The sequence below is a fragment of the Neofelis nebulosa genome, chromosome 4 (assembly GCF_028018385.1).
Source record: "Neofelis nebulosa isolate mNeoNeb1 chromosome 4, mNeoNeb1.pri, whole genome shotgun sequence".
NCBI classification, from domain to species: Eukaryota; Metazoa; Chordata; class Mammalia; order Carnivora; family Felidae; genus Neofelis; species Neofelis nebulosa.
This window is the reverse complement of record NC_080785.1, coordinates 128,558,926-128,573,356: the sequence shown is the minus strand read 5'-3', so window position 1 is coordinate 128,573,356 and position 14,431 is coordinate 128,558,926. Positions and strand designations below refer to the sequence as shown.

At 37.7% G+C, this 14,431-nt stretch overlaps 1 protein-coding gene across 3 annotated transcripts in view; it reads right to left on the bottom strand.

Moving 5' to 3' along the window:
• Positions 1–1,367: 1,367 nt before the first annotated feature.
• Positions 1,368–14,431, bottom strand: part of CNTN3 (contactin 3) — a 340,674-nt gene continuing 327,610 nt past the window's right edge. For 2 of the 3 annotated variants that reach the window (XM_058726205.1, XM_058726208.1), the window contains 3 exons: positions 6,152–6,264; positions 5,350–5,518; positions 1,368–3,329 (listed from right to left, as the gene is read on the bottom strand). In XM_058726205.1, the coding sequence (XP_058582188.1) occupies positions 3,223–3,329; positions 5,350–5,518; positions 6,152–6,264 (389 nt within the window). In that variant the 3' untranslated portion in view covers positions 1,368–3,222. The remainder of the gene's footprint in view (positions 3,330–5,349; positions 5,519–6,151; positions 6,265–14,431) is intronic. The other variant, XM_058726206.1, reaches the window with a different exon arrangement.

The following is a 14,431-nucleotide window of genomic DNA, read 5'->3' as shown; positions in this document are numbered from 1 at the left end:
TAGAGAGCCCACTGACTGGGAGCAAGGGTACATGGCCACTAATTGGTGACGGTGTAATTCAGACTAAGGCAATAGGATTTAAAGTTGACCTTCTGATTCTGCCATGCCAAACAGCCCTGGCTTCAGGAGAGAGAACACAGGCACTGGTTTTAATGGCATAATCTGTTTCTCCATATTCCCTAGTTCTTTCCCTTCATAAGGGTACACCAATGCACCTGGTAAAACTGTAGTAAATTTAAAATCACACCTCCTATGGCATCTGGGTGGCTCAGTCGGTCAAGTGTCTGACTCTTGGTTTCAACCCAGGTCATGATCTCATGGTTTGTGGGTTTGGGCCCCAAGTTGGGCTCTGTGCTGATAGTGTGGAGCCTGCTTGGGTCTCTCCCTCCCTCTCTCTGTGCCCCTCCCCCCCACTCTCTCAAAAAATAAATAAGCTTAAAAAATAAAGTCACACCTCCCTACACACAGGTACATGCACACACACACCTGGCACAAGCCCTACACATACTCTCCCCACTTGATTGTCCTGCCTCTAAATATATCTTTTGAGTTTTCATGTAAGAAAATAACTGAATTGTTTCTTTGGAATGAATTTTCCTCACATCAGCAATAATTTTTAAAATGCTTCGCTAATTACAAACCAATCTTTTCTAGTAATTTAAAAAAATATTTAGAATACATTACACCACAAGGATTATTGAGAAAGTCTCAAACACTGATGCCAGTGAGAAAGTCTATGAAGGACTTGATAAGTTGTTATTAATCTTAAGAAAATAGTTGTCAAAAATGTGGGTTATAGCCACCATCAACTAAATAAAGTCATTAGAAACTAGATACCATAATTAAGTAAAGTAAATTTTCTGCTACTCCTTCCTTCCCTCTCCCTCCATATGTAAAGTATCTTTCATGGAAACTCCCCTTTTTTTAAAGTGTATGTATTTTGAGAGCGAGAGAGAGAGAGAGAGAGAGAGAGAGAATGGGCGGGAGAAAGAGAGGGACAGAGGGAGAGAGAGAGAGAGAGAGAGAGAGAGACAGAGACAGAATCCCAGGCAGGCTCTCAGCTGCCAGTGCAGAGCCCAACGTGGGGCTCAAACTCATGAACCTTGAGATCATGACCTTGAGCCGAAATCAAGAGTCAGAAGCTTAGCTGACTGAGCCAACCAGGTGCCCCAGAAAGCACCTTGCCTTAAACTGCAGATTTTACTAAGTCAGTGGGGTCTAAAAATAATTTTTTAAAATGTCCTCTTAAAAGATGGAAAGACTAAATTTTGGCTGAAAAAACATCAGCATAACTATTATGGTGCCCTCCTATTTCCCCCCTTAAAATATTCTTTTTGACCATACCACAATTAATCATGCAGGGGCCATTGATTGTTATAAATTTTATTTGAATAATAGAAAATAATACATACAGATAACCATAGGATACACACACAGAATTTAAAGATAAATCTTATACTTTTCAATATGAAACAAAGTACATATCTCATGGAGATATATTGCTACAAATGCCAAGAAACAATAATCATTTTGAAAATGGAAAGTGTAGGAACATATTATAGGAATTACTAAATAATAAAAAGGTACAACTCCATTACATGTAGCATAAAATTCAGGTATTGGAGAAAGCGTTTCCCCACTTTTTGACTGGAAATAACAATGGTCATATGAAATCTACTAAGTCATTCAGATTTTTTCTAGATATATACAGTATATACAGACCTTGCAAAGAAAGTTATAAATATTTTTCTCCTTTGTGTATAATGACTTTAATCTTAAATGTAATCTTTAAACATAAAGTAACACTTCATGATGATACCAGAATTTTGCTAATTTTTATTCTTTTTTGATAGCTGAACTGTGGTCAAATTCTGATATATCTGTAAAGAAGAACGAGTTCCTGCAAAATGTGACATTGTAGGAAAGAAGTAAAAAAATGATTTTCCAATGTCTAACACTCAATCTGTCGATTTTCATATATTCTTTACATATTGCTATGAAGTCATGTCTTCAACAATCTTTTGAAAACCACATATTGAAAGACTGAGTCATACATATCAAAGTCAGCAGCATTGCCATGGTTCTATTACAAATTTAACTCAGGAACTAAAAAGCCTGCCAGACTCACTCTGATAGACGGTTGGATTTCATTAAAAAACCATCTCCACCATCCAAAAAAGAGAGGGCCTCTTAATGGAATCAGAAATTGGAAATGAAGAATTGTGTGAATTTTGTTTAATATCTGAGTTGAGATTCAGGTCATTCCTTATTTTCTCCACTGTGTTTTAATAAAACCTGAAAGCTTGTCCATAGATGTGAAGGAAACAATTACTTTCTAATATTTTTTTTTAATATTTGAGAAATAATAAAATGTGAACATTTCAATTTTAAAATATCGGTGAACAAAAAAAGAAAGCATTACCCATAACGGAATGCAAACTTAAAGAAGCGGCTGGTTCTTCTTTTATATAGTTAGGTAAATTCCTATTAATATTTTGCACAGACCCAAAATATGAGGGGTAGCAAAAACACTTTCACATGTCCTTCTGTATCTCTTAACAAATAATTTATGGGGCACAGGCAGGTACACTGGGCATTATTTCCACATTTTATAGATGAAAAATTGAGAACTAGAGAGAGCAAGAATCTCACAACTTTGTTAGACGTAAACAAAACAGCACCGTTTCCGCCTCTGGTGTAGCATTTTTCAACATTCTTGTGAGTCACATGCACCCTCTTCCAAGCAAGGTAATTTTTAAAATGTATTTTCACTCTTGAGTATTTCAAATGAGCATTTCAGAATAGTACTGATCAAGTCTTCCAACCAATGCTGTTATAACGGGGAAATAACATTTGGATTAAATGAGTTTTTCCACATTAAACAAACAAACAAACAACAAACGTGTGTGGGCATATGTGTGTGTATACACATGAGAGCATGTGAGTCTATCGAAAGGCAGTGCTCAAAATCATAGCTTACGAATATCTTTATCAAAAGTCTAATGTAGTTAATATGTAAATTCCTTTGGTGTATCAAGTAAATATTAAGGCATTTCAGATTCCCCTAAAAGGATTTACTGTTTTTTTTTATTATATTCATATTTTACCTATAGAAAGTTAAAAATACAGAGTTGAAAAAAAAACATGCATAATCACTGCATTTCATGAAAGCACTTTTTTTTGTAACCAATTAACTTTCTAGTAAACAATTAAAAAAAAAAGTTAGTACCGCCACAGGGCATTTACAATGAAGAACAATACTACAGGTACATAACTGGACACAGCGTGGACATGTGAGATGGCTGAAGTCGAACCTCTTGCGTCCATATCTGTCAAAGATGATAAACAGCTCATTAATAAGGATTGTACCGAAATAAATCATCAGGGCAAAAGTAATGCCTCTGCTATCAAAGTCAAATCATACCACGAACCCAACCTAAAACCCTGAGTTATGATTAATCCTCATTTTATTTGTCAGTGTTGCCTATATTAGTTGCCAAGAATATCTCTGAAAGCACCGACGTATTTAAGTTTTTTAAATAAATGAATCTAGGCTGTGCTCATCTAGTATTATTTAACTTTAATTGAAATTGCAAAAACAACTTAATCACTTTGAAAACAATTATACTCTTTTGAGATAATTCAATGGTTTAATTAAAGAAAGCTTCATTGGATGAGAGTTTGGAAAAATCTGTTGGTTTCTACTTTATTCATTTCTAGATAAATTATTAGGCGTGATATAAAACATCATCTTTAAAAAAAGCAATCAATAAATGCTCCATTTTCCCAGAGATGGCCTTGTCTACACTAGTCTATGCAAGCTCAGCAGACAGCATATGTCAGATGAAAAGGCTACTCTTGACTCAGCAGCCCTAAAATGTGAAAATAGTGGCTGTTTCTGCAAAAGCATAGAACTTACTCCTTTTAACAGTTACACTCTGGCCATATTATCATGTTATCTCTACATCTTGCAGTAATGTACGAATACGAGCATGTCTGTCTTTTTTTAAATTTTTTATTGTTTGTTTACTTATTTATTTAGAGAGACACACACAGAGTGAGAGTGGGGGAGGGGCAGAGAGAGAGGGAGACCAAGAACCTGAAGCAGTCTATAGATTCCTATGCTGCAGAACTCAGTTCTGAGATAAACACTTTCTGCTTTCATGGGATAGTTTAATTATTTGCTTTAGTCTAAATATGGCATTCTTTATGATTTCACATAAAGATAAAATTCTTCCAAATTTCCATATCCCTCTTTCTCGTTATTTCCTAATGATTTCAGTCATTTTGTCTTCTAAGATTAAAGAGAGAGGTTTTAATCTTATTTCCAAGACTACAGGCTAGGCCACGCCCAAGGGAAGGAAACAGGGTACAAGGTTTTTAATGTCACTAAGAACTACAGATTAGGATATGGAGACAAGATGGCTTCTACCACACTTAAATGGAGGTCCCCAAACTCCAGATTTGGAAATTGAAAGAACAAATAAAATTTCTTTTACCACTGTCACTGATAAAATATGTATGCAAGTCTGTTCCCCTTAACTCTAAAAGTGTAATTTCTATAGTAAAATAGGTTTACTTTGGATTTGGAAAAGAAAAGTTAGTGCGAACCTCCTTCAAAATCAGAAACTGAGACTTGTTTTTGAAGTATCTTTTGGTTTGGTCAGCAGTTTATGACCTTAACAATGTTAGATTTCCCACTTTTCGAAGAATTGATAAGATTCATCTACAATTTCTAGGAGGCAAACTAAGATCTTAAAACTAGTTTGTGGTTTTTTTTTTTTTTCTTTTTTTTTTTTTTTTAAATTTATTTTTGGGACAAAGAGAGACAGAGCATGAACGGGGGAGGGGCAGAGAGAGAGGGAGACACAGAATCGGAAACAGGCTCCAGGCTCCGAGCCATCAGCCCAGAGCCTGACGCGGGGCTCGAACTCACGGACCGCGAGATCGTGACCTGGCTGAAGTCGGACGCTTAACCGACTGCGCCACCCAGGCGCCCCTAGTTTGTGGTTTTAACATTGTCCTTGAGAAATGCTTAAGAAATTGTTTTTTATAGGCAATCCAAAAGCAAATTTAGGCATTTCTCATAATGAGGAAAAGATTGAAATTAATAAAGTTCTGCTAAATATTTTTTGATGTCTTTTCTTTCTGTTATTACCTTTCTTCATGTTTTGTATCACTCCTGAGAAAGTTTTCTTGCCTTCATCTCTCCTATTCCAAAACCTTCTTAGCATTTAGATGGAGGAGATGGTGGGGGAAAACGGACAGAAGGGCATTGACTGACTCACTCTTGGAGGCTCGTAACACTGGTGTTATCAATAAAGTAAATGTTGACTTTGACAAACTTACTGGTTATTCTTGGGATCCTGATCTGTTCGCTACTGGTTCCATCTCCTCCGTCTGTTGTGGCCTTGACTTCAATAATGTAGTCCTCTTTAATGGGCAACAAAAGTTCTGCTGAAGTCTTATTTGTGTTCAGCACTTGTACACTGTTTTGACTGCTAGTCCTATAGAAAACCTGAAACGCATGAACAAATACACTCATTTCTTACATTGCCTACTCTTCCATTTTTCACAGAACTGATTACCCGGATGTTACTTCATTTACATTGTCTTTCTATACTCACCAGAATATAAATTGAATTCACAGCTCTTTCCATGGGTCTTAGACTGGGGGTTAGCACATACCAAAATCATCAAGTCCTCAAATTCAAAGAGGTAAGGAAGACGGAAGTGAACTTCTTCTGTGGAAGAGTTCATCTGGGTTGGGCATTTGTATGGTTAGAGAGATGGGGCAAGCCCCTACTCTATTGATCTTGAAAACCAGACCAACAAATTACAGCCAACACTTTCAGTTGCTTTTTAAGCAGTATATTGGGGTTCATCAGAAGTAACAAATTAATTAACATGATGAACAATTTATATTTTATCCCACATCCCTGAATACCCAGAATTACTTCCCTTTTATTTATATTTAAGAAAGCAGATATTTGGGGAGGGGGGAGATACCCTTTTCATAAGAAGTTGGTATCTCTATGTCAAAATTAGATTAGAGCAACCATATTATCATAGTTAGAAAAACCATTCGAGCCTAGCTTCCCTTGGAAAGTTCTGCCAGGAATAGGAAAAGAAAGCATTGCAAATATCTTACTTTATATCCCGTTACTTCTGATTCATTCTCCATTGCTTTAACTTGTTCCCAATTAAGTAACACTTTCGTGTCTGTAGCATTCCAAACAACATTTCCTGGTGGCTGACTGGGAGCTTGAAATGCAAAATGAGAAATTAAAACAGATTTGAACATGAGTGATATTTTACATAGAACATATAAATGACACTTACAGGAGGCTTACAGAAGTACAGCAAAGTCTCTTTGGTAAGAGCATATAGGTGGAATCAGAAAAAAATAAGAGTAGCTAAATATCCTTTTATTTATTTATTTATTTTTTGTTTTGTTTTTAATGTTTATTTTTGAGAGAGAGAGAGAGAGAGAGAGAGAGAGAGGGAGAATGAGCAGGCAAGGGGTAGAGAGAGAGGGAGACACAGAATCCAAAACAGGCTCCAGGCCCCGAGCTGTCAGAACAGAGCCTGATGCAAGGCTCGAACCCACGAACTGTGAGTTCATGACCTGGGCCGAAGTCGGATGCTTAACCGAATGAGCCACTCAGGCGTTCCTATTTTATTTTCTTATTTTTTTAATGCTTATTTATCTTGAGAGAGAGGCAGAGAGAGTGTGTGTGTGTGTGCAGCAGGGGAGGGCCAGAGAGAGTGAAGAGAGAGAATCTCAAGCAGTTTCCACCCTTTCAACACAGAGCCTGATGCAGGACTTGAACCCATGAGCCATGAGATCATGACCTGAGCCAAGATCAAGAGTCAGACGCTTAACAGACTGAGTCACCCAGGCACACCACTAAATGTCCTTTAAAAAAGGCTCTTCAATTAAATTGTGAGATAATTCATTTCATGACATTCATCATATCTTTTAGGATATATTTCCCTTGTTGCTGTGGGTCCTTTTCTGGAAACATGTTGATGGTGGAGATATAGAAATTCCTTTACCCACCACGAGAGGGATGCTGCTTGATGCACCAAGAAAGGCAGGCAGTGTGACCATTTTGACATATAGACAGAGGCGAAGAGAAATTGCCAACTGAGTAAAGACACACAAAATGAAGTATGGAGCGGCGCCTGGGTGGCTCAGTCGATTAAGCGGCCGACTTCGGCTCAGGTCATGATCTCGCGGTCCGTGAGTTTGAGCCCCGCGTCGGGCTCCGTGCTGACAGCTCAGAGCCTGGAGCCTGTTTCAGATTCTGTGTCTCCCTCTCTCTGACCCTCCCCCGTTCATGCTCTGTCTCTCTCTGTCTCAAAAAATGAATAAACGTTAAAAAAAATTAAAAAAAAATGAAGTATGGATGATTTTTAAGCCAGCTTTGTGTGATGACACAGGCAAAATAGGAGGCAATCAAGGATAAGGGCTACTTATATTTATTTCCATGAAGTTAATACCTATTCACGTGAAAAAATGTAGCAGGGAGAATACACGTCACTCTTCGTTTTTCAAGTTTTAAATCAATTTTTGAGAAAAATAAGGCAAGACCCGAAAACATTAATGAGAATTCCCTTAGATAATGAGTGAAATTCCCTGAGGTTTAAAACCTTGGATTCATAGCTTAGTTCCCTCTCATGAACTCCAGTTAGTAAACTATGCCGGGCAAAGGGGTTCAACAGCAACACAGACAGAACATTAAAATTCAGTTTCTCATCAAGCACAAAACAAACACAATTTTATCCATGTGGCAACAGCATCACAGTTGCCCAAAGCAGTGCTGAAATACGCCGTACTTGTGGATTTAGCCACACAATGTGATCTGGCTAACTGAATCTGTAATGGGAAAATTATATAAAATATTGGCTATGCAGAGAAATTTCTAAACATCATTGACTCACGCCATGAGGGAAAGATGGCTGAACCTACAGATGGGAAGAGTTCTCCAGATACATTTACGTGACTAATGACACCAAACAAGATTGTATTCCCTGCAGATTCTTTTGCTTATTGTCCGCTCTTGAACACTATTCTACACTGCCTTTTCAATTTGCGATCTGGCATTAGTGACGGCTTCAGGTCAGTTCAGAGAGTTCAAGCTGTATTGCTTTGATAACAAAAAATATATATAATGACAGTTGCTTACGGTTGAAACACTAATGACCATGTTCTGTTGTCTCAATTCAAACGATATGAATGCACAATTGTTAGGACCTTTTCTCAAAGTCTGATTTCCTGTGTCCTGACGGTCCAATAAAAGGACAGGTTCATTTGATGCAACTCAGATAACACAGGCAGCATAGTGGTTCTACCAAAAGATGTGTGCCCGGAGATTACAGGAAACTTGAGTAATTTGGATTGAATCATCTATTCCAATACTAGTCTCATAGAAGAAATGACTGCAAGTATAACACTGAGAAATATCTTGTATCAGTGCAAAAATAGATGAGTTGAATGAGTTCAGCCTGAATTGAATACTTCTTAAATACACAGAAAGAAAAAAGAAACAGGAACAGGGGAAAGAAGACAAAATTAAGGTTTGTTCTGGGTCTGATTACCCTTATTCTGAATCACATCAGTTTTTCCTGAGCATCAGATAATCATGTACACTTTCATAACTTTTGCTATTTTTAAAAAGAGGACTTGACTTAAAAAAAAATCTAATTTAGCCTCATCCCAAACACTAATACTCACACAATCATTGGCTTAATATCCTTGTTACATTCTTATGGTACCCTCTAAAGTAAATGAAGCATTATTAAATGTAAAAAAATATATTTGTGAACCACCCTGAAGTCATCTCTCTTATCACCAATGATAAGAACGACATCATGTGGAGGGGCCCCAGGGTAGCTCATGTGAAAAGTTTCAGTTTTGCAAGATGAAAGAATTCTAGAATCCATTACACAACCACCAATCTTAATGCTACCGAACTATACATTTAAAAATGGGTAAGGGGTGCCTGTCTGGCTCAGTCCCTTAGGCATCTGACTGTTGACCTCAGCTCAGGTTTTGTTCTTGGGGTTGTGACTTCAAGCCCTGCATTGGACTCCATGCAGGGCATGAAGCCTACTTTTAAAAAAATGGGCAAGATGGAAATTTCATGTTATGTGTATTTTTACCACAATTAAAAATCAAAAGCAACAACTTGTTAAGAAGTATTATGTGGATTCAAACCAGCTCTGATTAATTCCAAAGTCTATGCCTCCCCTATTACATTGTGCTGACTACCTGAGACCGTATTTAGCTCCTGAATGACTAATCACAGGTTTGTAAATGATGTAAAAGTGAATATGAAACAAGAATGTCACAAAATATGCTCAGTGCCCACTTTCACAGGAAAACGTATCATGCTTTTCCTGATTTCTCAGACAAAAGTGGGGCCTCTTTTCATTTACCTGATCCACTTTCTTCATGATCCTCATCAAAGGTACATTGTACACTTAGTTGTGGTTCTGTTTCTATTAATAGCCAGTTTTCCTATTAATCTGTAAGATCTTTGCAAGCAGAGACATTGTCTGGTAAGGTCTCTGACACAGACAAGTCGAAATGGTAGATGTACTCACTGGCCCAATGCCTTGACAAGGGTAGATATCAAATTGGATATTGTATATGACTGATGTTTTCATGTAAAAAGCAAAAACTCAAGGATTAAGGAGACACTTTTACAGTGTTATCAGAAAATAAGTTTGAAACCTTTCCCTTTGCATTCCTAAGGAATGATTCATGCAATGAACATTCTGAATGGAGTAAAGATTCAGAGTAAGTATTAGTGAAATAATTCACTGTGACACCAGCAAGACAACATTTAGCTGGTCACACTTTTCAAATGCAGCATATCAGAATTCAAAATGAATTTTCCAGCTATGTGGTTGAAAGTTCTCCAAGCCATCCTAATAAATGCTATATGTCTATAAAGACAAAACTAGGACAGGTAACATCCATTAATCATCAGCCTTGAGACTTGAAATTGAATACGCCCAGTTGTACGGAGGCTAAGGTGATAAGGAACAGAACCCAAAGAAGAAGAAAACAAGAAAAACATCAACAACACTGGTGTATTAATTGAATACTTAAATGATTTATTCAAGAGACATCTATGTGTCAAGGGTTAAGAAAAAAAAAGAAGGAGGTGACAACATCTGGAATAGATTTTGAAAGGCAAATACGATTTTTGCATGTAGAGGTGAGAGAGGGAAAGGTATCCAGCAGAGGAATAAACACCTGCCAAGACACAAAGGCAGGAAATAGTAAGTTTCAGTGGGGAGCTCAGTTGTGACTGGTTACAAGGTAGTGGGGAAGGGTAGGGATAGACCAGATGCAGTTGAAGACGCAAGCAGGAGCCAGATGCTAATGGGTCTAAGAGACCAAAAGAACCAGGAAAGGAGTTTTTCCATAGGCAATTAGGAAGGCATTGATTAAGTAAAAGTAGGGAAGTGATACTATCAATTTTGTAGTTTCACAGATCAATGTGGGAATAGGGGGATGAGAAGGAGAATCTTGGCAGGCATTCTGTTGGGAGAATATGGTAGTACTTAGTGTAAGAGAGAATTAAAGGTCTGTTCACACGAAGATGATTGTAGTGGAGTTAGAGGGATGGAACAAATGATATTTGTGGAGCCTCAACAAGTCATGATGGCTGACATCATATGGGTGCTGGCAACAAAAACAAACCTAATTCTGGCTGACAACACAGACCTTGGGGAACAACATCTATACCTGGAATTCCCTTCGGCCACAAATTTAATAACTTTATTGTGTGTTAGGGATCCTTCTGAGTACAGCAGACAAAGAGATTAATATGTTCTCTGACTTCTACCCACAGGGTCTATCAGTGGTTCCCAAGGATCAATATTTCTACCATTAGAGATGATTTTAGATGGATGACATTTTTAATTGGAAATATTTAGATATTTTCACGTAAGCCAAAAAAAAAAAAAAAAAGAACTAACATCCATTTCTTGATTCACAGATATGATTCTCTGGATGAGGCCAACATTGATACATCTGTAATAATCTACTTTACACACAACACACAGATCATTAAAACTAGGTTCTAAACAATGATAAAGAACAAAGGTTATTATGAAAACACAAATCACTCCGATGTTTTCAGCTGTACACAGATGTGTGGTAAGCATCCCAAAATACACAGTCATAATTCAAACTAACTCTGACCTAAGGGAATACTTACTACATATAATTCATCTTAAACTAAGTGATCAAGAAAAGAATATCACTCTACTAATAACAATCACAGATAGTCTGATTAGCTCATTGCAAAACTTATCTTCAGGTATGCATTTTTCAAAATAAGTTTACTTTTCTTTGCAATTCATTGTGCTCTTTAACTTTAAAACTTTTTCTATTCAAATAATTGCTTTGTTTTCATTTTATGAAGAAAGTCTTATAGCTACTATCTTGTAATCAAGAGAAATAGTGATTTTCTGTTTATGGTAATGGTATAGTTGCTTTTAAGATAAATATATTTAACTATCAAATTAAATCTATTAGGAAAATAATCATACGGTTTGTTTGCACACATGGGTAAAATCATGCAAATATCATTGAGTGACTAGAGATGGCAAAATGCTGGGAAAATTCTGCACAGGTTGATTTGGTTATTTCATGATCCAGACTTTCCTTCTGCATCTTCATTGCTACTCATGGCTTCCATCCTTACAACATTTAGTTCCCTTGTATGGAGCCTTCAATGCTCTTCTTTTCTATCTTCCTAGGGTCAAACCTCAAGTATGAACGCTTTGCTTCCACAATCTCTATAAAAAGGCTGCCTACTCCTATGTGCCAAGAGTCATCCTGGCATGACACAGAAAAGATCTACCTAATACTTCAGACAGAAGCCTGGAAGCAATGTGGCCATTCACATGGCACATGTCCTGAACTAGCTTCCTAGCCTAACAGAAGCCACAGTGTCTCACATGTAAAGGAAGAAGAGCTAAGAGAGCAATTGTTCTATGACAACCTACAAGATAGTGAAATTGCTCTAGGACTGTCAAGCTTCAAATCAAAAGTTGCAAACTGAAAATGCATCTGCTAAATCAAGCTTGCAATTTTTTTTTTTTTTTGTCTAACCCATTGCACTTTAATTTTGCTTAGTTGCCAATATTTGAAAGTCAGGAGCTTTCCTGTAAGTTCTGGATTTCTGATTGTTAATTGCTTGTGTAATATCAGATCAGAAGGAATGGACCTTAGGAATGGACCTAAGGAAAGACTGTCCCAGCCATCCACCCCTGCTCATTTCTACCTGTGTGGCTACTAAAGGTGTCTGACTTCACATTCTTCTTTTCTTTTCTTTTTTTAAAGTTTATTCATTTATTTTGAGAGACACAGAGAAAGTAGGAGTGGGGGAGGGGCAGAGAGGGAGGAAGAGAGAGAATCCTAAGCAGGCTCTGCGGTGTAAGCGTGGAGGCCAATGTGGGGCTTGAACTCATGAAACCATGAGATCATGACCTGAGAAGAAACCAAGAGTCAGACTCTTAACTGACTGAGTCATCCAGGTGCCCATTCCTCTTTTAAAATAAACACTAGGAGGTGCAAGGGTGATTGGGATTCTCTCTCATCCTCTCTCTCTCTCTCTCTGCCCCTCCCCTGCCCACGCTGTCTCTTTTTGTCAAAAAAAAATTTTTTTTTAATTAAGAAAAAACAAATACTAGTTTAGGGTGGTTTATATATATTTTAAGGACATTTAATTGGCATATTTAGATAATTAATACATCTTGATTGAATAAAACTGTACAATGTAACTGGTTAAAAAAATTTTTTTATTGTTTATTTATTTTTGAGAGAGAGGCAGGGTGCAAGCAGGGGAGGGGCAGAGAGAGAGGAAGACCCAGAATCTGAGGCAGGCACCAGGCTCTGAACTGTCAGCACAGAGCCCAACGCGGGGCTTGAACCCATGAACTGTGAGATCATGACCTGAGCCAAAGTCGGATGCTTAACCAACGGAGCCACCCAGGCATCCCATGATGTAACTGTTTAAACTTGTTATTTCTCTAAAGGCTTGAGGTTGTGGATGCTGAGGGAAGGATGAGAAGGAGGAAGGGTGTAGATACTGAAGGAAGATGAAAATGTAATTCAGGGATCTCTAGAGATCTCTCAGCTACCTGAGCTATATTCTTAGATCCTCTAGAAACATCTCATTCATGATCCTTAGTATTAGCTGGTAGGGTCGACTGTTTTATTGTTTAAATTTTTTTGAGGTGGTTTAAAATCTTTGTAATTCCTTTGCCTCTTACTTCCCATGGGAAGATTATATTTATCTCACTCTCACGACATTCAGCTTGGCCATGGGGCCTGTGGTTCCCAGGGATGTAGGAAGAGATACTTCCCCTTCTCATTGGCATCTTATAGACATCAGGCTGTGTCATATGACTTCTTTCAACCAAGGGAATGCAAGCAAAAGTGAAACGGGCCATTCCCAAGTGGCAGCTTCAAAAGCCATCAAAGAATCTGCTTAGCCATTGTCTTTTCCCTCTGCCATGAGACACAGAGTGGCTGCTCCTTCAGTCTGGGCGCTGGTGTGAACACAACCTGGATCAGATCAGAATCATACTTGTAGTGGACATGGACTATGAATAAGACAGGAACACTTGTAGTTCTAAGCCACTGAGATTTGGAGGTTGGAGACTGTGGCCTGCACTAGCCTAATCTGACTGATATAGCTATTAATCAGTATTCTAAATAGCTCTGATGCACCACAGTACATTTTTGTAAAGGAATGGAGACACAAAACAGTACATATTAATATAACTTATCGATTAGGACTTCCAATTTTACTTTCCAGATACTATCTTATGCAGAAGCCCAACCCAGAATAGGCTGATTGAGTTCCACATTTATTAGAACTTGACATGTGGTCTACATTTTTAAATTTTTGCTAAATTATATCTCAACTTTCACATGCTACAGATTTTTCCCCTGTCAGCTCAATTTCTACTGTTGATGGTATGCTAAAATAGAAAAAAATCATAGGGGCACCTGGGTGTCTCAGTTAAGCTTCTGACTTCGGCTCAGGTCACGATCTCACCATCTGTGAGTTAGAGCGCCACATCGGGCTCTGTGCTGACAGCTCAGAGCCTGGAGCCTGCTTTGGATTCTGTGTCTCCCTTTCTTTCTGCCCCTCCCCTGCTCACACTCACTCTCTTTCTCAAAAATAAATAAACATTACAAAAGATTTTAAAAAATTAAAACATCATAAAAACGAATTTAATTTTGGTAGAAAGGTTGCTATATTTACAGCACAACACTAATTGGCGGGCTGGAAAATTATTTCACTAATTTCAAATGTGACAAAAAAAATATTACGTTCAAGAATTTTATTACTATTGTTCTTTAAGCACCCATCATGATATCCTTTGTGTATTT